This window comes from Pseudophryne corroboree, chromosome 1, assembly GCF_028390025.1.
Source record: "Pseudophryne corroboree isolate aPseCor3 chromosome 1, aPseCor3.hap2, whole genome shotgun sequence".
Classification (NCBI taxonomy): Eukaryota; Metazoa; Chordata; class Amphibia; order Anura; family Myobatrachidae; genus Pseudophryne; species Pseudophryne corroboree.
The window spans coordinates 217,544,934-217,570,260 of NC_086444.1; the positions used below are offsets into that span (position 1 = coordinate 217,544,934).

The 25,327-nt window shown below is 47.3% G+C and overlaps 1 protein-coding gene across 1 annotated transcript in view; it reads left to right on the forward strand.

The window, feature by feature from the left end:
- PPIP5K2 (diphosphoinositol pentakisphosphate kinase 2) overlaps positions 1 to 25,327 on the forward strand; it is a 243,396-nt gene that overhangs the window by 19,618 nt on the left and 198,451 nt on the right. Inside the window, exon 2 of the mRNA XM_063964081.1 lies at positions 15,645 to 15,840. Within this exon, the coding sequence (XP_063820151.1) occupies positions 15,645 to 15,840 (196 nt within the window). The remainder of the gene's footprint in view (positions 1 to 15,644; positions 15,841 to 25,327) is intronic.

A 25,327-nucleotide genomic window follows, 5' to 3' on the forward strand; every position in this document is an offset into this window, starting at 1 on the left:
CCACCCTGACGCACCTGATTTTAAGGTTCTTTACAATCACTAAACCTCTTCCCTCTTGACAGCGCGTCAAATTGTAGCCCGGAAAGGGATCCTGGATAGGCTTATTCCAACCCTGATCCAAGCCAGAAAGGGGGGTACCGTCTAAACATTACTACCGTATTTGGAAAAAATACGTCTCTTGGTGTGACAACAGGAAATTTCCTGCAGTGAAAAATTTTTTTTTTTTTTTTTTGCAAATAGATTTTTATTGAAATTTCAAATGAACAAAAACAGGAAGTTGCAGAAACATTACAATAGCTTCTAGTGCTGTCAAAGGTACATCAACAGGAGATACTCTACAGCGTGTGTAATAAAAAACCGTAGAGGGGTATGTCCCTTTTCCAGTGACGTATCATAATTCCAGAGATAGAAAAATATATAGAGCATAAAGGAGTAAGAACCATAAACGTTTCATGTATTACAACTTCCTGAAGCAAAAGGGAGAGAGTAGAAGAGGAAAGAGGAGTAGTGAGAAACCAAGAAAAAGATAGAAGGATAGGGGGTAGTATTACTCTCAGTGTAGAGGGGGGGGGGGGGGGGAGGAAAGGTAGCGTAAAGAAATAAAGTTTAGGAAGGGGGGGGGGGGGGTTCTCTTAAAGAGAAGATTTGTAATGGATTGTTGCTTTGTATTCCAGCCATGGGCTCCAAGTAGCAACGAAGGTGGTGTTTTTCATTTCTAAAGACAAAATTAGATCTTCCATTGTCATATAGTGGTCCAATCTGAGGGCCCATTCTTTCATAGTGGGGGAAACTGCTGATTTCCAGTGAACTGGGATCACTGCCTTAGAGGCACTCAAGATATGGCGAAGTAGTGATTTCTTGAGATGATATCTAGGTGTACGTGTGAGGTTTAATAACCAAAAACTAGGGCAAAAGGGTAAGTCCTCACCGAGGATAATGCTAGCTGTCTCTACCACCTTGCGCCAAAACGGTTGCAGGAGAGAGCATTCCCACCATATATGTAGCGGGGTGCCTACTGCCATCCCACATCTCCAGCACGTGTTGGGTACACCAGGGTAGATTTTCGCTAGGATATTTGGGCATCTATACCACCTTGTAAGGACTTTGTAGTGAGTCTCCAAAACTAGCACATTGGTAGTTAATGAGAAGGTATTTTTATAGATACCCTCCCAATCGTCTGTGGTTACCGACCCCCCCCAGGTCTATTTCCCAATCCCTGACAAATTTCGGTTGAGAAGAAAATCTATGATTCAAGATCCACTTGTAAAACGTGGAAAGGGTGTGTCTAGGGTATGTATGGGAGAGGCACATCTGTTCAAACAGAGTCAGTGCTCGTATACCTTTTCCAGAAGAGCAAGAAGTCTGTAGGTAATGTTTAATTTGGAGATATCTCCAGATTTCTTTATTGGGTAGATTCCATTTAGTTTGCAGTTCGGGAAAAGGTATTATACCAGATGAGTCCAGCATTTGATTAACCCTCAGGATGCCCTTTTCCTGCCATGCATAGAACGACATGGAGTGGCATCCAGGGGGAAACTCAGGATTCCCAAACAGCGGTGAGAGTGGGGAAGGGTGAGCTGAAATATGTGGGAGGGAGCGTAGGAGACGCCAACACGAAAAGATGGGACCAGCTAGTGGATGCAATACCTGGGGGACTTTAGAAAGCCAGGGGGAGTTCAAGCTAAGAGAGGGAAGGGAGGCCAGTTCAATGTCTACCCATTGTTTCCTGTGGAATTCACTACTCCATTCCATGACTCTCGTAAGGAGTACTGCATGGTAATAGGATAAAAAGTGGGGAAGTTGGAGACCCCCTTGATGTTTCCGTCTAAAGAGGATCTCATGCTTAAATCGGGGTTTTCGCCCCGCCCAAATGTAGTCTCTGATTTTACGTTGTAGTGAGAGGAACCATTGTCGAGGAATAGTAACAGGCAGAGTTTGTAATAGGTAGAGGACTCTGGGTAAAATATTCATTTTGATTACTGCTATTCTCCCTATCCATGAAATTTTTTTTCCCGCCCCATTTGGAGAGATCAGATTGGAGTTTTGATAGGAGTGGGGGAAAATTCAATTGGTAGATATGGGAGAGATCCCTGTGAAGGATTACTCCTAAATATTTTAATTGTGATGGATGCCATGCAAAGGGCGAGATAGATTGTAGTACTTGGAGGCTGGTCTGATCTAGTGTTAAATTCATTGCTGTAGATTTCGATAAATTAATTTTAAAGTTGGAGAGAGTACCAAAACGCTTGAACTCTCTAAGTAGGTTGGGTATAGAGGTCAAAGGATTAGAAATCACTGCGAGGAGGTCATCTGCAAATAGGGCAAGCTTGTACTCCGTCCTCCCCACCTGTAGCCCTGTGATGTTAATATTCTGGCGAATGGCCCTCGCCAGGGTCTCCATGCATAGCACAAAAATAAGTGGTGACAAAGGACACCCCTGACGAGTCCCATTACGTATCTGGAACGGGTCTGATAGTTCACCATTGATACGTACGCGAGCCGCAGGGTCAGAATACAGGGCCCTGATTCTCTGGAGGCCCACCATGCCCAAGCCCATGTGTTCCAACACCCCCAATAGGAAATCCCAGTCCACTCTGTCGAACGCTTTTTCTGCGTCTGTTGAGAGGAGAATGGAGGGGGATTTACAAGTTGATGCGTAATGGATCAAATCGAGAACCTTCGTGGTGTTGTCTCTGGCCTCGCGGCCCGGGACGAAACCCACCTGGTCCGAGTGTATCAGTTTTGGAAGGTAAAGTTTTAAGCGGTTCGCCATTAATTTGGCGAAGAGCTTCAAGTCCACATTTAGTAGGGAAATGGGTCTATAGCTGGAACAGTGTGACGGGTCTTTGCCCTCCTTATGGATCACTGTGATATGTGCGAGCATAGACTGGGGGGAAAAGGAGGACTGGTCTGAAACCTGGTTAAAAGCTCTAAGCATCATAGGTAGCAAAACATCCCCAAATGTCTTATAGTAAGCTAAAGAGAAGCCGTCAGGGCCCGGACTCCTACCATTTGGGGTGGTTTTTACAGCTTCTTCGAGCTCTGCCAGAGTGTAGGGGTTCTCCAGTGACTCGACTTCTTCAGATGTAAAAGTGGGGAAATTAATTTTCCGTAAAAACTCTGCAATGGAGGCCTTTCGGGAGAGATCAGGATCTGCCTCCGTGGGGCCTCTTAGGTTGTATAATTGGGTGTAATAGTGTCGGAAGGCTGCTGCTATCTCTGTCGTGGTGTGTTGTGTTGTTCCCGTATGAGATTTCACTTTAGATATAAAAGATGCCGCTCGTTGAGCCTGGAGAGCCCGCGCTAGCAGCTTCCCAGGCTTGTTCCCCCATAGGAAATATCGACTACGACATTTTCTAGCCTCTAACTTCAGTCTGTGGGACATAAGCGAGTCTAATTCCTTCCGAGCCGTTAGTAATGATTGAAGGTTTTCGTCTGACATGGTGGATTTGTGGAGAAGTTCTAAGGCTTGGATTCTTTGTAACAAGGCCTCCCGTGTCGCCATATGTTGTCTTTTCCTATGGGCGCCCATTTGAATAAGCTTTCCTCTAATTACACATTTGTGTGCCTCCCAGACTACCACTTTAGAGATCTCCTCTGTGTCGTTGACCTCCATATAATCAGCTATCGCCTCTCTGATCTGCTGCTGGCAACCGAGATCCTGGATGATCATCTCGTTTAGTCTCCACGTGTAAGAGTTCGGCCGAACAGGGGACAGGCGAACCCCCAGAGAGACGGGAGCATGGTCTGTCCAGGACATGTTGCCCACAGCAGATACCTCAGCCAGGTGCAAAAATCTATGTGGGATAAATAAGTAGTCAATCCTAGTGTAAGTGTTGTGAGGGTGTGAATAAAAGCTAAAATCTCGAGTGGAGGGGTGTTGTATCCTCCAGACATCAATAAGTTGGAAGTTATGTAGGATCTTCCGGACCCTACGGTGTAATTTATCCGAATACCTTGGGGAGGGGTTGGAGGAATCTAATCGGGGCTCCAAGGACCAGTTTAAATCCCCGCCAAAGAGCAAAATCCCATTAATATGAGGTTGGGCTAGCGTGAGGACTCTTTCCAAAAAGCCTGGCTGTGCCTTATTGGGGGCATAGACATTGAGAAATGTAAGAGCTCTATTAGTGATAGTGCAGTTTATAAGCAGAGCCCTGCCGGGGACAAGTTGATGACAAACAACATCAGCCAGGGTCACATGCTTAGCGATCAAGATCGCTACCCCCAATGTCTTACCGTCAACATTATTAGAGAAATACCCTGTAGGGAAGTCACGATTCCTGAGAGAGGGGGCCGCTCCCTCTTTAAAGTGGGTTTCTTGCACAAAGGCAACATCTGCTTTTTCGGCTTTCAATTCTCGTAAGGCCCTTGACCGCTTCTCAGGAATGTTGAGTCCCCGGGCATTTATAGAAACCACTTTTAGTAGCGCCATTTACTCGTTCCAAAAAGAAATAGTAAATCTGGTCTCACCGAGATCCCAGCAGCATAGAGTAGTGTTTGGGCATTGGTAAGTCTAGGTACTTTTGGAGGGGAAGAGAGAACCTGAAGAAGAGGAGGGTGGAAAGAAAGGGATATAGGAAGAACAACAGAACAGAAAATCATAGCAATATAGAACAATCGAACATGTGAAAACATAGCACCGCTCCTGGTGAAACAAACAACGGGGACAGTGTCCCCATCGATCGCTCCAGGACCAAACATTGCGGTGCAAATGGGGTAACGAGGGGGTGGACGGATCCGCCCTCCCACACGAACTAAATCAATGGAGCATACTTGATAACCACAGTAATGTGAACATTGCATGTCACCTCAATATAAACAGTACATTACCCGAGCTGCGATAATTCAGTAGATATCATGGCAGAGATGCTTAAATCTCACTCTGTTCAGGAAATTGGAATGTCTAGGTCCCTCGGGTATGGGGGAATTATCAAATATAGAGGCGAGGTTCCGGGAGGCAACGCGCCCCCCAACTGCATGGTGCCTCAAGGGAGGCAGTCTTCGTATTGGAGCCATGGCCCCTCCTATGGTAACTTGATATAGTGAAGCCGTCCTTTCCGTGTCCGTCAATCTTGCGTAGCGAGGAAAGGTTGCCATTTTAAAGGTGGGGTGATCAGGTCTTCACAGCCGAGGGAGACGATGAAGATGAATGGGACGGAAGGGAGCGATTCCTTTTCTGTGCTGCTGAAGGAGATCCCACCGTTTGGAAAGGTATGTCAGCCCGGGGAGGTTGGGGGGGGCGTAATCTCCAGCCTACGGATTGCCACTCAGGGACCTGTACTGGGTCAATAGACAGGGTGGAGCAGAAGGGGGCGACATCCTCGGGGGTCCGAATCGTTGCAGACCTGCCGTCGTTGGTCGCCGTGATACTGAAAGGAAAACCCCACCTGTATGTGATGTTGTTTTTGCGGAGGGCATCTGTAAGGGGTTTTACTTGACGTCTTGACTGTAGGGTGTGGCGAGAAAGGTCCTGGAAGACCTGGATAGGTGAGCCGTTGAAGTCTAGGTCTCCGGCGTTCCGGAGCTTCCTGATTATCTCTTCTTTCTGGCTGTAGTAGTGGAGGCGGCAAATAATGTCTCTTGGTCGGTCGGACTGCAAGCCTCTGGGACGCAGTGCTCTGTGTGCTCTGTCGAAAACAATGGGGTCGTTCGGGTCTGTTTCCAGGACTGCACCAAAGATCTTGTTGAGGACATCTGGGATGCTCTGTTGTGGTATGTCTTCAGGGATGCCCCTCACTCGCAGGTTGTTCCGACGTCCCCTGTTGTCTATATCATCAAGATGGTCGTGCAGGTTTTGAATCTCTTCTGCTTGAAGCCTGATAGTGTCCACCAGTGCGTGTTGGAAAGCGTTGGATTCATCTCCCCTGGTCTCCAATGTTTCGATTCTAGAACCCAGCTGGGTCAGTTCTGACCGAAGTGAGGACACCTCAGAGTGGACCACATCTCGAAGTTTACTCTCCAAAGATGTGAAGTCCGCCTTAGTCGGCAAGGTCTGTAGGAGGGCGAGGATCTTCTGCATGTCTTGCTGTCCAGCGGAGTTCCTATCTGGTGTAGTCACCATGGTTTCGCCTTGCTTCTCCGCCCTCTCGGAGTGTGCCGGAGAGGAAGGCGTCGGTGGAGTCGACATAGCTGTATCTTTCCGGAGATTGAGAAACCGCCTTAGGTCTGAGCGGGGGGGTGACTGCAGACTGACAAATAGAGGTTTTCACTCCCCTACGATTCCTGCGACTCATGGGTAATAAGAAGGGGATGTGCGACAAGCGTTGGGGCAGGTGTAATGGGCAAATCAGAACCTCAGGTCACACTTTGAGCACTCCCTCGATCCCATATCCCAGAGCTTGGGGCTGATATTCACTGATCTCTAAGTCGCCACCATACAGAAGAGAGTGTCAGGTGCAACGGTGGGTGTGATCGGCAACATGCATGTCTGGGTGGGTGCGTTATCGTGTCGGGTCTAGCAAGACGTTGCAAGTTCAGCAAAACAGATCTGTGGTCATTTTGGTAGTAGAACGTGTCAGAAGGCGTCAGCCATCATCCCTCGAAACGGCCCTACATGGCTGCAGGAGGAGGCGTCTATTTCCTTTTGGGTGGGGACATGATGGTCACACAGCGGTGACTAGTTGTGGGCAAGTTGTTTTGTTATAATACAAGCAAGTGTAACAGTAGGGAAGGTGAGATGTAGCAGGGGTCCACAAGGGGGAGCTTCAATTCCCTATGTCAGGCTAAGAATGTGCAGTAAGGTGTAGCTCGACCCCTATAACTAGTGGGGTGGTTGGGGTCCTGTGTCAACAGCCCCTGTCACCTTCACCCTGGTTGGCAGCCGGGTTATAAAGCGTCCCAGAGCAGCTTCTGTTAGTATGGGCTACTGCAGGCTCCTATTCCCAATTGCCAGTGGTGTCTGCCAGGAACCAAGATGGCGCCGCCAGGCTGTTCTCCTCAGGTGCCCGTGGAGTGCCTCCTGTGTCCCCTGTCTGCGGGAGATTGTCAGTGGTGGCAGTGGTTGGTGTCTCCAGAGCCCTAGTGGGGTCTCATGGGGCACTCGACGTGCTTTAGAGCAGTGGCCGCGTCCGGCCCCGGGAGCGGCACCACGTGACCGGCGCCGCACTCCCTCTCGTCACTGAGCTAGCCGCCGGGCACTCGGGGAACCGCCGCACAGAGCGGATCGTCCGAGTGTAAACTCACCAGTACGAGGTGGTCAGCGGTGAATGGTGCGGGGGCCTCAGGGACGATGGGAACAGCTCCGGCCCGTCTCTCCGCCGCCGGGTGCCGCACTTCCGGTCCGGGTCAGCTCCGAGCGCAGGGTCCCGGCTCCGGCTGGCAGGGTAGGCCGCAACCCGCACGGGTACAGGGAGCACCCGCCGGCTCCGCGACCGCCCTGGTCGGCGCCGGGGAGGCCCGAGTGGGGTATGTGAAGGGTAGTTAGTGAAGCTGTGCGGCAAATGAGCAGTAAAAACTGCTATTGTGGCAGGAGCTTGAGTGCTGCACAACCTCCTGCATCCACAGCCAGGCCACGCCCCCCCGATGCTGCAGTGAAATTTCAACTGGGACGTTTTCTCCTTTTTCTACAGTCAGGTGTTGATGTGGGCCTACCTTTGGGCTCCATAAAAGTCCAGATTTTGGCCTTATCCATTTTCTTCCAGAAACAATTGGCCCCTCTCCCTGAGCTTCAGACATTTTTGAAGGGGGTTCTGCACATCCAACTGCCCTTTGTGCCTCCTACGGCACCTTGGGATCTCAACGTGGTGTTGCAGTTCCTGCAATCGGAATGCTTTGAGCCTTTACAGGACGTTGACGTCAAGTTTCTTATGTGGAAGGCCATCACACTGTTGACCTTGACTTCTGCAAGGCGTGTGTCGGAGCTGAGGGCGTTCTCACGAAAGCCCCGATTTGATTTTTCATGAAGACAGAGCTGATCTCTGAACTCGTCAGCAATTTCTTCCAAAGGTGGTGTCTGCGTTTTATATCAACCAACCTATTGTGGTTCCGGTGGTTACCGACACCTCTGCTACTTCAAAGTCCTTGGATGTTGTGAGGGCTTTGAAGATCTATGTGAAGCGGACAGCTCGTCACAGAAAATCTGACTTGCTGTTTGTTCTCTATGATTCCAATAAAATCGGGTGTCCTGCTTCAAAGCAGACAATTGCACGCTGGATCAGGCTTACTATCCAGCCTGCTTATTCCACGGCAGGTTTGCCATGTCGAAAATCTGTACAGGCCCACTCTACTAGGTCAGTGGCTTCTTCCTGGGCGGCTGCCCTGGGTGTCTCGGCTTTACAGCTCTGCTGAGCAGCTACTTGGTCAGATTCGAACACGTTTGCTAAGTTCTACAAGTTCGATACTTTGGCCTCTGAGGACCTTAAGTTTGGTAAATCAGTGCTGCAGGAACCTCCGCACTCTCCCACCCGGTTTGGGAGCTTTGGTACATCCCCATGGTACTAATGTGGACCCCAGTATCCCCTAGGTCTAGGACGTAAGAGAAAATAGGATTTTAATTACCTACCGGTAAATCCCTTTTCTCATAGTCAGTAGAGGATACTGGGCGCCCGCCCAGTGCTTAGTTTATTGCTGCACTGTTACTTGGTTAAGTATTGTTGGTTCTGCGGTTGCTGTTCCTGGTTTAAGGTTTGGTTAGCTTGGCTGTCCTCTAGTTTCTGTGTGCTGGTTCAGAATCTCACCATCTTTTCTATCCTTCTCTCAAAGTATGTCCTTCTCCTCGGGCTCAGTTTCCTAGACTGAGTCTGGTAGGAGGGCCATAGAGGGAGGAGCCAGCCCACACTATCAAATTTTTAAAGTGCTCATGGCTCCTAGTGGACCCGTCTATACCCCATGGTACTAATGTGGACCCCAGTATAATTTACGGACTACGAGAAGAGAATTTACCGGTAGGTAATTAAAATCCTATCTTTCCAGGTCACCTAGCTTGTGCACAGGTGTATTCATTACTCACTGACGCATTTTAAAAGACCCACAGGTGGAGCAAATTATTTCACATGCAATCCTATGAGGAGACCTGGAAAACATGAACTGTTGGGGGTACTTGAGGACCGCGGTTGAGAACCACTGCCCTAGGATGTAAGAGAAAATAGGATTTTAATTACCTACCTGTAAATCCTTTTCTTGTAGTCCGTTGGGGATACTGGGCGCCCGTCCGGTGCTTCGTTCTTCCTGCTCTGTTACTTGGTTCAGTAATGATGTTTGGTTCACCTGTTGCTGTCCCTTTTTGCAAGTTTTGGTTAGCATGGCTTTCCTCTTGTTCTGGTTGTGCTGGTTTGAATTCTCACCACTTTCCTTTTCTATATCCTTCTCTCAAAGTATGTCCATTTCCTCGGGCACAGTTTCCTAGACTGAGTCTGGAAAGAGGGGCATAGAGGGAGGCGTCAGCACACACAATCAAACTTCTATAGTGCCCATGGTTCCTAGTGGACCAGTCTATACCCCATGGTACTAAGTGGATTCCCAGTATCCCCTATGGACTACGAGAAAAGGATTTACTAGTAGGTAATTAAAATCCTATTTTTGCCAAGGTGCACAGTAGCTTTTTCCTTCTCTACCAGCTCATAATCGGGCCCACACAGAAAGTCAGGACACAATTAAGTTCTGCCACTATCTGCTCAAATACCATGCAAACCCTCTTTTGGCTAAAATGCCACCTCTTAGATCTACAAATCTGGACTGTTCAGCCAAAATTGGAGCATTTGGGACTAGGACACTACCAGTAATGTCACTAATGCCTAGTAAATTGATGTGCTGCATTATCATAAATACTTGTCCAGCCTAGACCATGTAGTCTCTGCCTCTAGGCAGATTTAGTGAATGTTAGGTGCAGAGCATGGATCTTCAACCTGCGGCCCTCCAGCTGCTGTGAAAGTACACATCCCAGCATACCCTGCCACAGTTTTGCTATTAAGGCATGCTAAAACCGAGGCAGGACATGCTGGGATGTGTAGTTCCACAGCGGCTGGAGGGCCACAGGTTGAAGACCCATGGTGTAGAGCAGGCCTGGCCAACTTGTGGCTCTCCGGCTGTTGTGAAACTAAAAATCCCAGCATGCCCTGCCACAGTTTTGTTATTAGGGAATGCTGAGATTGTGGCATAGGATGCCTGGGCTTATAGTTTCACAACAGCTGGAGAGCCACAGCTTGGCCAGGCCTGGTGTAGAGGTTGTCTATGGCTAATGGGCCCTACACACTGGTCGATAATACTGAAAGATATGAACACTCTCGTTTATTAATGAACGAGATACCGTTCACATCTTTCAGTGTGGAGGCACCAGCGATGAACCATGCGCGGCTCCCCGTCACTGCCCCCCGCGCCCCCCCCTGCCGCCGGGTCGGACATATCCGCGGTCGGGCAGCTCGGCGGCGGCTCTGTCAATGTAGGGCCCTTAAGTTTCAAATACATTCTAATCTTAAAGTTTTGTCAATGTGTTTTCTCTGACGTCCTAGTGGATGCTGGGAACTCCGTAAGGACCATGGGGAATAGCGGGCTCCGAAGGAGGCTGGGCACTCTAGAAAGATTTATGACTACCTGGTGTGCACTGGCTCCTCCCACTATGACCCTCCTCCAAGCCTCAGTTAGGACACTGTGCCAGGACGAGCTGACATAAGGAAGGATTTAGAATCCCGGGTAAGACTCTTACCAGCCACACCAAGATTCAAGAATCACAATCAAGAATCAAGAACCAAGAATCGCAAGATTGATACTACGCTCAAATCCATATACATGGCTTCAGGGGCGATACTACGTCCCACTATTACCTGTGCATGGATTTCCAAAGCTATAGTAATGTGGTCTGGCACGTTACTTGATTTGGATACAGTGGATAAAAGTGATGTTGAATTGTTTTTACGTAACATTCAGGATTCTGCAGGATTTATGGTAGAATCCATGAAAGACCTGGGTTCCATGGCTGCAGGGATATCTTCCATGTCTGTCTCGGCTCGTAGGGGCCTTTGGCTGCGCCAGTGGTTTGCCGACGCGGAATCCAGGAGAGGGGTCGAGACTCTACCCTACACAGGTCAGGCTCTTTTTGGGGAAGCGTTGGATGCGTGGATTTCTGCGGCTACAGCGGTTGTCTCCTTTTCTTACCTCAGCTGCACCTACTACGAAGAAACCCTTTTCTTCAGCTGCATCACAGCCCTTTCGGACTGCCAAAGCAAGAAAGACCAAGCCGTCCAACACCTTCTTTCGAGGAGGTTGGCCAAAATCCAAGAAACCTGCTGATGCGGGTTCCAAGGAACAGAAACCTACTTCAAGTACGCCAAAATCCTCAGCATGACTGTGGACAGCGCGGCCTGGAGGTTGGGCCGATGAGGGCGAGACTCGGGCATTTCAGTCACGTCTGGGTGTCGTCCGGCCTGGATCCCTGGGTACAAGATATTGTGTCCCAGGGGAACAGGCTGGAATTTCAAGATCTCCCTCCTCACCGATTCTTCAAATCAGGCTTGCCAGCTTTGCTGACAGACAGGGCTATCCTACAGGAAGCCATCCAAAAGTTGGTGGAGGCACAGGTTATTGTACCAGTTCCACCCCATATGCAAAACAAGGGTTACTATTCGAACCTTTTCGTGGTGCCGAAACCAGATGGTTCAGTCAGACCCATTCTGAATTTAAAATCACTAAACCCCTTCTTGAGGGAGTTAAAGTTCAAAATGGTGTCTCTAAGGGCGGTGATATCAGGTTTGGAGGAGGGGGAATTCCTGGTATCCCTGGATATCAAGAATGCGTACCTCCACATTCCGATTTGGCCGCCGCATCTAGCTTATCTCTGATTCGCACTGTTGGACTGTAATTTTCAATTCCAGGCCCTACCATTCGGCCTCTCCACAGCACCGAGGGTATTCACCAAGGTGATGGCGGAAATGATGGTTCTCCTCCGCAGACAGGGGGTCAACATAATTCCATATCTGGACGATCTGCTGATTAAGGCATCATCCCAAGGAGAAGCTATTACGGTCCATTGTTCTCACGACCCACCTAATCAGGGAACACGGTTGGATTTTTAATCTTCCAAAATCAAATTTGGAACCAACCAGGAGGTTGTCCTTTCTGGGAATGATCCTCGACACGGAAGTGCAGAGGGTGGTGCTTCCAGAGGAAAAAGCGTTGGTGATACAAACAATGGTCCGGGATGTCCTGAAGCCAGCCCGGGTATCGGTTCATTAGTGCATTCGCCTTCTGGAGAAGATGGTGGCCTCTTACGAGACTCTGCAGTACGGAAGGTTGCATGCTCTGTCCTTCCAACTGTATCCCCTAGACAAGTGGTCAGGATCCCATCTACACATGCACCAGAAAATACATCTGTTGCCAAAGGCCAGGATTTCACTCCTCTGATGGCAGCAATTACCTCCCCTTCGGGAGGGCCGCAGGTTCGGGATTGAGGACTGGATCCTTCTAACCACGGATGCAAGTCTCCGGGTCTGGGACGCAGTCACTCAAGGGGAAACCTTCCAAGGAAGGTGGTCGAGTCTGGAAGCCGGCCTGTCGATAAACATTCTGGAACTAAGAGCCGTCTACAAAGGTCTTCTCCAAGTGACCCATCTTCTGAGAAATCGGGCCATTCAAGTGCATTCTGACAATGTAATGACAGTGGCTTACATAAAAAGACAGGGCGGAATGAAGAGCAGGGCTGCAATGTCAGAGGTAACAAAAATCATCCTCTGGGCAGAAAAACACACGTTGGCGCTGTCAGCAATCTTCATTCTGGGAGTGGACAAGTGGGAAGCAGACTTCCTCAGCAGACACGATCTCCATCCAGGAGAGTGGGGACTCCATCCGGAGGTGTTCAAGGAGGTAACAGATCTTTGGGGTGTACCCCAAATAGACATGATGGCCTCTCGTCTCAACAAGAAGCTTCAACGATATTGTTCCAGGTCGAGGGACCTGCAAGCAGTGGCGGTGGACGCCCTAGTGACTCCGTGGGTTTTCCAGTCTGTGTACGTGTTTCCCCCACTCCCACTCATTCCAAGAGTGCTAAAGCTCATAAGGAGAACAAGGGTTCAAGCGATCCTCATTGTTCCAGTCTGGCCAAGAAGGTCTTGGTACGCGGATCTTCTGGATCTACTGCTAGAAGAGCAAAGGCCTCTTCATCTTCGGGAGGACCTGCTGCATCAGGGGCCGTTCGCCTATCAAGACTTACCACGGCTACGTTTGACGGCATGGAGGTTGGAATGCCAGATTCTAACTCTGAAGGGCATTCCGAACAAGGTTATTCCTACCCTGATACAGGCTAGGAAAGGAGTAATGTCTAAACATTACCATCGTATTTGGAAAAAATATGTATCATGGTGTGAGTCCAAGAAGTTTCCTACGGTGGAGTTTTCAACTGGGATGTTTTCTCCTCTTCCTGCAACCAGGTTTGGATATGGGCCTGAGGTTAGGATCCATAAAGGTCCAAATTTCGGCCCTATCCGTTTTCTTCCAGAAACAGTTGGCTGCCTTCCCTGAGGTTGACTTTTTTGAAGGGTATTCTACACATCCAACCTCTTGTACCGCCTACAGCGCCCTGGGATCTTAACGTGGTGTTGCAGTTCCTCCAGCCAGACTGGTTTGAACCTCTACAGGAGGTTGAGGTCAAGTTTCTCACGTGGAAGGCTGTCAATTTGTTGGCCTTAGCTTCTACTAGACGTGTGTCGAAGTTGAGGGCTTTGTCATGTAAAAGCCCATACTTGATCTTCCATGAAGATAGTGCTGAGCTTCGGACACGTCAGCAGTTTCTTCCGAAGATTGTGTCGGCATTTCATATCAACCAACCTATTGTGGTGCCAGTTTCGACTGACTCATCAATTTCATCAAAGTCCTTTAGCTGTTGTAAGTGCTCTAAAAATCTATATGAGGACTGCTTGTCACAGAAAATCGGACTCTGTTTGTCCTGTATGATCCCAAGAAAATTGGGTGTCCTGCTTCTAAGCAGACGATCTCTCGCTGGATCAGGTTCACTATCCAGCATGCGTATTCTACGGCAGGCTTGCCGTGTCTTACGTCTGTTTAGGCCCACTCTACTCGTAAGGTGGGTTCTTCCTGGGCGGCTGCCCGGGGTGTCTTGGCTTTGCAACTCTACAGAGCAGCTACTTGGTCGGGGTCGAACGTGTTCGCAAAATTCTACAAGTTCGATACTTTGGCCTCTGAGGACATTAAGTTTGGTCAATTAGTTCTGTCAGAGCCTCCGCGATCTCCCTCACGTTCTGGGAGCTTTGGTACATCCCCATGGTACTAATGTGGACCCCAGCATCCTCTAGGACACAAGAGAAAATAGGATTTTAATTACCTACCGGTAAATCCTTTTCTCATAGTCCGTAGAGGATGCTGGGCGCCCGCGCAGTGCTTCATTTTCCTGCAGTGGATTTTGCTTAGTGTGAAAGGGTTGTGAAAGAATATCACAGGTCGAGCGTCCCGGCATCTCATTCCAGGTCACGATCTGGGTTGAAGCTGACTCATCTCAAAGCACCACCTCCTGTAGCGTCGGTGCTGATGTCTCAATATGCAGGGTTGGCCGCAAGTGTGAAAGGTGTCTCAAGCAAGGGCGTATCTGGGAAGCACCCGTGAACAAATTCCCAGGTACGACCCTGCTCAGCAAATGTGAAAGGGGTATAAATGACCTTTAGAAGCCAATAACTAAACTCTCTAATGTAAATGTGTTTCTGGTACCCAATGAAGGAATGTAGTTCTTAGTGATGTGTATTCGCAGTGTTCAGCTGTGCATATCCCCAAGAGTTAAAGCCCCCATACAGCTGCAATTAGCTAGGCAATTTGGCATTTTACATAGGATTGTCACAAAAAGTTGACAATGTAATGGATTCACTGATGGCCAGTACCAAAAAGTGATCGGAATCGCAAAACCAGGTTGAATTTCAGCAATCAACTGGGGCTATAGATTGGTAGGGTATGGGGACGATGAGCTGATTTGCAGACTGTTACTAGTATTTTACTGTTAAAATGGGTGCTCTGGACATCACTGAGAAATATCTATAATGTATGGGCACAGTTTGGGGAATCTAAATCAAGGGGGAAAAATATTTTTAGATAATATGGACCGTAATAAGCGTTTCTGTCTTAGCACAGTGCCTATTTAAGAATAATTCTGTAAACTGGAAATAAAAAAATTGTCTTCCGAGCAAAGTTACATGAGCACAAAAATATCTAAAATGTTTGTTTATAAAGCTTTTTAAATGAAAAAAAAAAGGTTTTATGAAATATTTGTACACAAATCATTGTTAAACCTAAGAAGTATTTCTAATTTCTTTTGAAAATTTGACCACCAGGTGCATTTGGAAGTAATGAAGAGTCTCACACTAATGTTAATAAATTCAAGTGCACCATCACAAACAGAATTGAAAGTATTTTAATGTATTATTTGGAAATGGGCCATTGGTTATTTTCCATTTCTGTGGGTACCTCATTGGTATCTCACTGCAGGAGTGTGAGCCTCTGGTTCTTTACAACACTGGTTCATATCTCCCACAGTGCCCCCTAGTTAGGAGTCCGGCATTTTCTTAGATTTCAAAATGTTATTATATTATACTATTTGTTACATGTAAAATTTGGTCTGTATTTAAAAAGGTATGTGCAAATCTATGTGTGGGGGTGATAAACTTGCGTATTGCTGGTTTCTGTTGTGTTAACTATGTTGTTGTGTTTGTTTATAGCCACCAGAAAGGCAAATTGTGGTGGGAATTTGCGCTATGGCCAAAAAATCCAAATCCAAACCCATGAACGAAATATTGGAGCGTCTGTCCTTATTCAAGTACATTACTGTAGTAATAATTGAAGAAGATGTCATATTGAATGAATCTGTGGAAAACTGGCCACTGTGTGATTGCCTCATATCCTTCCACTCCAAAGGTACAGTTACAGTCCGTCGTCACGTCTTTTTATTTCTATAGAATGCTGACCTAGAAGTTATGGCAGCAATTTAAATATTAATTTTGCCTGCAGTTGGTGAGCGGTCTTCCCAGCACTGGTAACTGCCGTCAGCAGTAATTATATTTGTTAACCTTTCCATCAGATGTGCTGCCCACGTAGTGACTCACTCCTATAGACCTTCCCGGTTTCTAATCGCAGTCAATTTTATGACTGGACCTTTTCATTTCACTAACCTCACATTTTTTTATACAGTTTTCATTTAGAGATGTGTGAAATATTTTTAACCTCTTCAGAGGCCGTAAAGCTAAGCCTTGTTTGTACACTGCTCCGTTAGTGCCGGAATAGCTAGCCAGTAGAGTATTACAATAAGTTAATTCATGTTGAGAAAGGATCATATAGGATTGTATGCAGGAGAAAGTTCAGGTAACTGCACACACCTTAAGTTTCAAAAATGTATTTCAAGCAAATGTGAAACTGTGGCATAGGTCAAGAGATTGGTGTCTGTGTCCTCATCAATGAAACTTTGTGTAATTAGTAAACTTATCCCTTAGGGCAGAACTGTTACCATGGGGAAAAGGGTCTCCTTGTGTTTTTTTTAGTAAATGAAACCTTTTAAGCACCTTCCTCCTATGTATCCCTAATTTGCAGGGAGCTTTTTGGTTATTTAGATTGCCCGACAAGGTGCTCTTTCTGTGTTGCTCTAGCAGTTTTTCTTTTCTCTTCCTTTTTTTTTTTTTCTGCTTAGTTTATTGCTGCTGCTATTATGATTTTACTGTTGCGCTGAAAGCGACACAGGTTGCCTGCAGATTTGAAATGCTTACAGCGCATAATCATATGCAAATCAACCTTGCAATAGATCATGATAAATGGCTACAGACAAACACATTTTGTAAAAGTATGTAGCAATATTTCCGTAATAATATATCTGTTGAATTGTAAAAAAATATATATAGAAAAAAATCTGGAATACTAGTATACCCCATAGAACATGACAAACAACACTAAACAGGTAAGGCTCAACAACAAAAAATGATATCCTGCGGTGTACCTTGTGTCTGTCCTCTATAAATAATACCCGGTGTACTTATGATCACAAATGTAGACCTTCAGCCAAGGCACCCCAACAGTCCAGCTTTTAGTTATTTGCATGGCTCAGCACAGATGTTTAAATCAAATTGAATGAGGTGCTAATTAAGTCAGCTGTGGCCAAACATGGATAAACTTAAAACCTGGACTGTTGGGGTGCCTCTCGGACTATGTTTGAGAACCTTTGGCCTAGGTACTCCCTGGTATACTTCAGAGACGATGTTTATTAACACAAAGATGTGTTTGGCCAAGTCCCTACCCTCAGGATGGGTATTGCCTCTCTGAGGAATGAAAGCTGCAAATTTACCTGCACTTGCTACCCCTAGTGTCCCTTTCCTTGGGCTAACGCGTTTACCCTTGTCTGGGCTTTGGCAGATAGTTTATGATAGATGGGGTGCCTCCTAAGCAGATCTCCTTTTATAACCTCCATGTTATAGTCTGTGACCATCTTTGGGCGTGGCCGCATAATTTCCGTCTGCGACATCATTTCCAGGTTTAACCCATGGCAACCCTGTGTGTCTGGTATGTGAATTCATCACTATCACCCGAGTCCTGTTCTGACTTCTCTGCACAAGACTATTAGGTGTATTCAATAACTGTCGGAGGCTGCCGTCTTGTCGGAAAGACAGCAGCTTCCGACAGAAATAGGTCAGAAGGGGTTCCGACTTATTCAATAGGGGCTGATTTTTTTCTGACAAGTCGGAAATTCCCGACTTGTCGGAAAACACGTGGATCGGCGGAATAGCCGCCGATCCGCGTGTTTCTGTTGGAAATGGGACCAAATCAGACAGGTTTTGGCCCACTTTCCGACAAACACAGTCCGACGTGAAAACAAGGTGGATTGAGGTGAGGAGACGATGGGTGCTGCGGGCGGCTGGCAGAGGTGAGATCGGCAGGAGGAGCTGGCTGCGGGAGACGTGTGTGACGGCGGGGGGAGGCGCTGCAGGGAGAGAGGTTCCTGGCCATCCCCGGGCCAGGCACCTCTCTCCCTGCAGCGCCTCCCCCCGCCGCCGCACACATGCCCCCCCTCAGCCAGCTCTTCCCGCCGATCTCTGATCCACCCACCGCCGTCCCACTCGCGCCCTCCGCCGTTTATTCTCCCGCCGGCCACTGCCATCTGCACCCCTGGCCGCTGCAGTCAGCGCATCCGCAGCCACTGACAGCAGCGGCAGCACGGGACCCTGTGTACAACCAAATCTGATAGTCTGAGTTGGCCGTCCATTGAATAGGGGTTGTCGGATCCATTCCGACAACTGCATGTTGGAGTGGATCAGACTCTAATTGATATACCCCTATGCCAGTAAATCTCTGACGATGCTGAATTTGCCCTTTTCTTGGTTGGATCAGAAAAGTCACTTTTGTCAATACAAACATTTGGATCTCAATGCAAAATATACGTTATGGTCAGAACGTACCGTTGATAATGGTATTTCTCCTAAGTCCACAGGTTCCACAGGATAACAGTGGGATATGATGGAGCGACAGCGGATTGGCACCAAACGATCAAAAGCTTTCTGGCCTCCCAGGATGCAACGGGCCCGCCCATATATCCCGCCCATTGGCTCAAGCAAATCAGTTGTATTCCAAAGCATAAGGCAGGAGCATCATGTAGAGCCCTAATCAGGAGAGAAGAACACACATGCACACCCTTCCATATAAGAAGGAAGCGGTTAGTGAGTAGAAGGATCCTCAAATAAGGTGGGTCAGGGTGGGATCCCTGTGGAACCTGTGGACTTAGGAGAAATACTGTTATCAACGGTAAGTTCTTACCATAACTTATATTTCTCCGGCAGGGTCCACAGGTTATCCACAGGATAACAATGGTATTTCCCAAAGCAATTTAGTGGTCGGGACGCTCCTGATTGGGCAGGAGAACCCTACGCCCAAATTCAGCGTCGTGAGAGGCAAAAGTATCCAAGGCATAATGTCTTAAGAATGTGTTAATGGAAGACCATGTGGCTGCCTTACATATCTGTTCTGCTGAAGCACCATGTTGTGCTGCCCATGAAGGACCTACCTTACGGGTAGAGTGAGCAGACACATTAGCCGGAACAGGGAGATCAGCTTGAGAATATACTTATGAAATCGTAATTCGAAGCCATCTTGCCAGCGTCTGTTTTGTAGCAGGCTATTCTCTCTTGTGAAATCCGTAGAGAATGAAGAGAGAATCTATCTTTCTGATGGCACTGGTACGATCCATGTATTTCCTTAATGCCCGGACTACGTCCAGCGACGCATCTCCCGCAGAAAGTCCCGATCCCTGAGAAGCCGGGACTACAATTTCTTCATTAAGGTGGAATTTAGACACCACCTTCGGAAGATACCCAGACCTAGTTCTGAGAACTGCTTTCTCTGGATAAAAAATCAGAAATGGGGAATGACATGACAGCGCTCCTAAATCTGATACTCTTCTAGCTGATGCCATAGTCAGTAGAAAGAGTACTTTTGCTGTCAACCATTTAAGAGCCACCTTGTTATGTGGTTCAAATGGGGCAACTTGAAGGGCTTTCAGGACTAAACATAAGTCCCACGGCACTGTAGGCGGAACAAAGGGAGGTTGAATGCGCAGCATTCCCTGGGAAAAAAGTACGCACATCCTGTAAATTGGCAATTTTCTTTTGGAACCATACAGTCAATGCCGATACCTGCACTCTCAAGGAAGCCACCTTCAAACCTTTATCCATTCCTGCCTGAAGGAATGCTAGGACCCTGAAAACTCTAAAAGATTTTGGGTCCATACTACCTTCACTGAACCAATGAATATAGGCCTGCAATATTTGGTGATTAAATACGATCTGAGGAGGGTGTCCTTGCTCTGAGCATTGTTTGAATTACCTGTTTAGAGAATCCTCTTGACTAAAGGATAGAGGTTTCAAGAGCCATGCCATCAAAGACAGTCGATCCAGATGTCTGTGATAACAGGGACCCTGCCTCAGTAGATCTGGACGTTGAGGGAGCAGCAGTGGAGCATCCATCGACATTCTCTGCAGATCTGTGTGCCAATGCCTTCTGGGCCAAGCCGGAGCTATTAGAATCACGGCACCCTTTGCTTGCTTTATTTTCCTCACCACCCTGGGTAACGGGTGTGGTTCGTTTTATCGACAGTATCTAGGTCGACAATGTTTAGGTCGACCACTATAGGTCGACAGTCACTAGGTCGACATGGATGGAAGGTCGACAGGGTTTCTAGGTCGACATGTGCTAGGTTGACAGGTCTAAAGGTCGACATGAGGAATTTTTTTTTTTTTTGGTGTCGTTTTCTCCGTAGAGTGACCGGGATCCCAAATTAGTGCACCGCGTCCCCTCGCATGGCTCGCTTCGCTCGCCATGCTTCGGGCATGGTGCCTTTGCTCCGCTACCGCTTTGCTCGGCACACTTTACCGTTCCAATCGTAGTCCACGTGGATCGTTAAGTATGAAAAAATCCCCCCCCCCAAAAAAATGTGAAAAACTTATGTCGACCTTTAGACCTGTCGACCTAGCACATGTCGACCTAGAAACCCTGTCGACCTTCCATCCATGTCGACCTATAGTGGTCGACCTAAACATTGTCGACCTAGACACTGTCGATCTTCAGACCGGATCCCCTGGGTAACAGGATGATCGGAGGAAACGGATAAGCCAAATGAAAGTCCCATCTCACCGACAAGGCGTCCACAAAGATTGCTCAGGGATCCTTTGTTCTTGACCCGTATGCGGGCACTTTGTTGTTCAGACGGGATGCCACGAGATCTATCTCTGGCAACCCCCATTTGTCTGCTAGAGTCTGAAAGACCTCCGGGTGTAGAGCCCATTCGCTTGCTTGAATGGTGTGTCGACTGAGAAAGTCCGCTTCCCACTTTAGGACTCCCGGAATGAACACTGTGGACAAGGCTGGAAGATGGAGTTCTGCCCACTTTAGTATGTGACTTTTCTCCATTGCTTTTTGGCTGCGAGTTCCTCCCTGATGGTTGAGGTACGCTACTGCCGTCGTATTGTCCGAGCGGATCTGGACTGGTTTTCCTTGAAAAATGTCCTTTGCCTGAATCAGTGCCATGTATATGGCCCGAAGTTCTAACAGGTTTATTGGCAGGCAACTTTCTGCTGTGGTCCATTGTCCCTGGAACCATCATTTTTTGGACACTGCTTCCCAGCCCTGAAGACTGGCATCTGTTGTCAGGATCTCCCAGTCTGATATCCAAAAGGGTCTCCCCTTGTCTAGATGAGATATCTGAAGCCACCAGGCTAACGACTTTCTTACCTTTACTGAAAATACCATAGTCTGTTTCTTTATTGTCTGATGTACTCCATTCCATCTGGCCAGAATCGGACGCTGCAGGGGTCTTGAGTGGAATTGTGCATACTCCACCATGTCTAATGTTGACACCATCAAACCCATCACTCGCATTGCTGCGTGAATGGATACCGTTTGAGTGTGTAACAAGTCCTGAATCTTTACTGTACGTTGGATATCTTGTTCCGAGGTAAAAATACTTTCTGCAGACCTGAATCCAGTACAGCCCCAAAGTGAGTCATCCGTTGTGACGGCACCAGAGATGATTTTGCCCAATTTATGAGCCACCGTGTAGACATGTTATTGTCTGTTGTAGATGACACAGGAGCAATTCCTGTGATTGTGCCAGGATTAAAAGGTCGTCAAGGTATGGAAAAATTCTTATCCCCTGCTTGAGGAGATAAGCTGCCATAACCACCATAATCTTGGTAAATACTCTGGGGGCTGTGGCTAACCCAAAGGGTAGGGCCTGGAACTGAAAATACTGCCGGAGGATGGGGAACCTGGGATAACACTGATGGGACAGTGCTATAGGAACATGTAGGTAAGCATTCTGAATATCCAGGGATACCATATAATCCCCTGGTTCCATGGCCAAAACTATGGAACGTAACGTCTCCATGTGGAACCTCGGTACTCAAATATATTTGTTTAACATTTTGAGATTGAGAATGGGCTGAAATGACCCATTTGGCTTCTGAACCAAAAACAGGTTGGAGTAAAAACTCTGTCCCCATTGTGCAGGGGTAACTGGAATGACTACTCCTGACTGAAGCAATTTCTGAACTGCTTCTTGCAAAGCCCTGGCCTTCGTCTCTACGCGAGATGGGCTGGTGCAGAAGAACCTTCGAGGAGGATGCTTCTTGAAGGAAAAACCTAACCTAGAGATACCGCTTCTTGCACCCAGGTATCTGTTGTAGACTGCCGCCAGAGCTGTGCAAACTGAAGAAGTCGGCCCCCTACCCTGGGGTCCCCCAGGAGGAGGCCTGCACCATCAGGCTGATGGCTTATTTTCTGGTTTGGAAGCTGGCCCTTTGGTAGCCCAATGCTTTTTTTGACTTACCAAACTTGTATTGGGGCTGCTTACGATCACTTTTCCCTTTTGCTTTTCCATGAGACCGAAAGGGCCGGAAAACCGGACCCCTAGATTTGGGGTTATATGTGGAAGGAAACTTGACCTTCTTGGAGTCTGCTTCTGACTCCAGAATATCTGTCAATTCTTTACCAAACAGAAATTTTTCTAGAAAAAGGCAAAGATTCCAAAACCTTCTTAGATTCTGAATCAGCTTTCCTTGTACGTAACCAATCTGCTGTGCGAGCAGCAATTGTTGAGGCTGATGCCCTAGAAGTAATAGTACCCATATATAATGCAGCTTCCTCCAAGAATGCTGCAGCCTGTTTAATATGTGCTATATAGGATTTTTGCTCGCTAGAAGCTGATGAAAAATCACCTTCCCCAGTGCATCAGCCCAGGCAGCCACTGCCTTTGCCATCTGAGCTGAAGCCATGGCCGGCCTTATGACTGCTCCAGACAGGGAAAATATGGTTTTTAGAAAACCATCCACTCTCCTATCTGTGACATCATTTCATGATACTGACAGCAAAGGCACTATAGATTTTCGCACTTATTGAATCACATGCGTATCTACTTTAGGAGCCACTTCTTCCCTTTTTAAACAGTCCCCGGCTGGAAAAGGATAATGGGAATTCTATATTTTTTATTGGGTGTTGCCCAATCCTCTTCCATGATTTCAGTCAGCTGGTCTGACCCTGGAAACTCAGTCTTAACTGTTTTGGGACGTTTAAACACAGGTCCCTTAGTTTTTAACACAGGCTCTGCTGAATCTTCTAAGGATAGAATGGCCTTCATTGCTCTAATTAAGTCAGCTATATCCACTGAGCGGAGACCTTCGTATGTCGAAGTAGAGTGAACTGAGCTTTCATCTTCCGATGAATCGTCATGTGTAGCCTGTGAAGGTGAAGATTTACTTACCCTCGGTTTATCAGCTTGTTTCATTTGTGAAGCTGCTGGGGGAAATGATATACCGTAGGTAGGGAGATGCATGTACGTGTACCCCTTTCCTGGTACAGAAGGTATAGAAATTATCCGTTCAGCTATACTGGACAAAGTCTGTGCAAACATAGCCCAAGGTGGATCCATCTGTACCGGACATTGTGCAGGGATCTGCCTTGTATTCTGCTGAAAAGCAAACAATATGCACATAAACCATCCTGAACCAGATCCTGAGAGGATAATACAGTTTTGCAAGACAAACATGATATGAGTGTTGGTATTACCGTGAGTGTACGTTCGTCACTTTTGCCGCTCTTAGACATGATAAATAATCAGCACTTTCACAGTGTACTACACAATTTGTTACTGTAATCACTTTAACCTTCTAAAGTGATATCAATCTGACCCTACCCGTGCACTGACAAACATATTAAAGTCAGCAATCACACTAGCAGTTAGTCACATGTTATATATTAGTCATATGAGCACATCATCAACTATAAACACTTTTTTTAAGTATGTAGGCGAACATTTACTGAATCATGTATAAACAGATCTAACGTATTCGGACGCAATGCCAAGAAAACCACAGTAAAGGTACGCAGACTCGTATGCAATAGGCACTTATCTTAACTATTCATACTGAAACGGTAGATAGAAAGCCCGTACTCAGTAGAGTGGAATACAGGGAGACTCTCCTCGCTTCCAGGATCGATCAATACGTTCGCGAATGCTGAGTGGATCCAGATGCTACTAGTATACACTGCCGGCCCAGGAACCTATAGTGAACACAGACGCCCCGGTCACACAGCCGCCTATGCTGCGACCGGGTCCCCTCGTGGTAGCGTCTGAGACAGAAGCGAGGAAACAGTTCATGGTGGGAGACTCGGCGGAAACTGGTCATGAACCAGGGGGAGGGTCGACCAGGAGAGCGTCTGACTCCCCACTGCTGACATCAACTCTAGGGATCGCGGCTTCATGCTATTCCTGGAGCCTATGATCACTAAGGCCTAGCCCTGGAGCACCCGTGGTGGTAGCGCGTCAGCTACTGTTTGGTAGTCTCCTTCCCAAAACAGTGCGGCTGTGTCCATATTCCCCTTCTAAGCGGAACCGATGCCTTACCTTTTCCCCGTGCTCCGGCCACAGCCTGGTAACGTCTGATGGACCTGCTAGTATATTTGACACAGACGCCCGCCGAAACAGCACTGTACTCATGGGTAAGCGTTGTTGCGACCTGGCGGAGAGTTCTTGCAGCAAATTTTTCTAACATGCGTATAAGACGCTGTTTAGAAAAGTCTCTCAAACTAGTAAGACTATAATAATAAAATAAGAAAGCTTAGGGCTGCCCTAGAACAGCAGCCCTCTGACCATGGTCCATCTCCTGCCGCACCAAACAAAAAACTGATTTGCCTGAGCCAGTGGTCGGGATATATGGACGGGCCCGTTGCATCCTGGGAGGCCAGAAAGCTTCTGATCGTTTGGTGCCAATCCGCTGTCGCTCCATCATATCCCATTGTTATCCTGTGGATAACCTGTGGACCCTGCCGGAGAAACACATATTATATAAAGTATCAAAAATGTAAAAAAAATAAAAAATTTCAATATACAATTATATAAAAATATAAGAATTGAGTTAAGGGCGCCGTACACTTACATAAACACAATCTAGCAGCGATATGCAGTATTTAAAAAGTATATATGGATGGATTGCTTTAGCTGTAAAAATAGGTTTTATTGATACACCATGATTATAGAAATAGATAAAAAAAGAAGTTAATAAAAATTTAAACACATTAAAAATTCATGTATTATGCACCTCTGCTCCTAGGAACAAATATAAAAGTCCGGTCCTATAAGGGCTTTGCACTTAAATTTAAGCTCTATTCTCCTCAGGCAGGCTGTTGTAAAATGATATTTCTCTAACGTCCTAAGTGGATGCTGGGGACTCCGTAAGGACCATGGGGAAATAGCGGCTCCGCAGGAGACTGGGCACATCTAAAGAAAGCTTTAGGACTATCTGGTGTGCACTGGCTCCTCCCCCTATGACCCTCCTCCAAGCCCCAGTTAGATCTCTGTGCCCGAACGAGAAGGGTG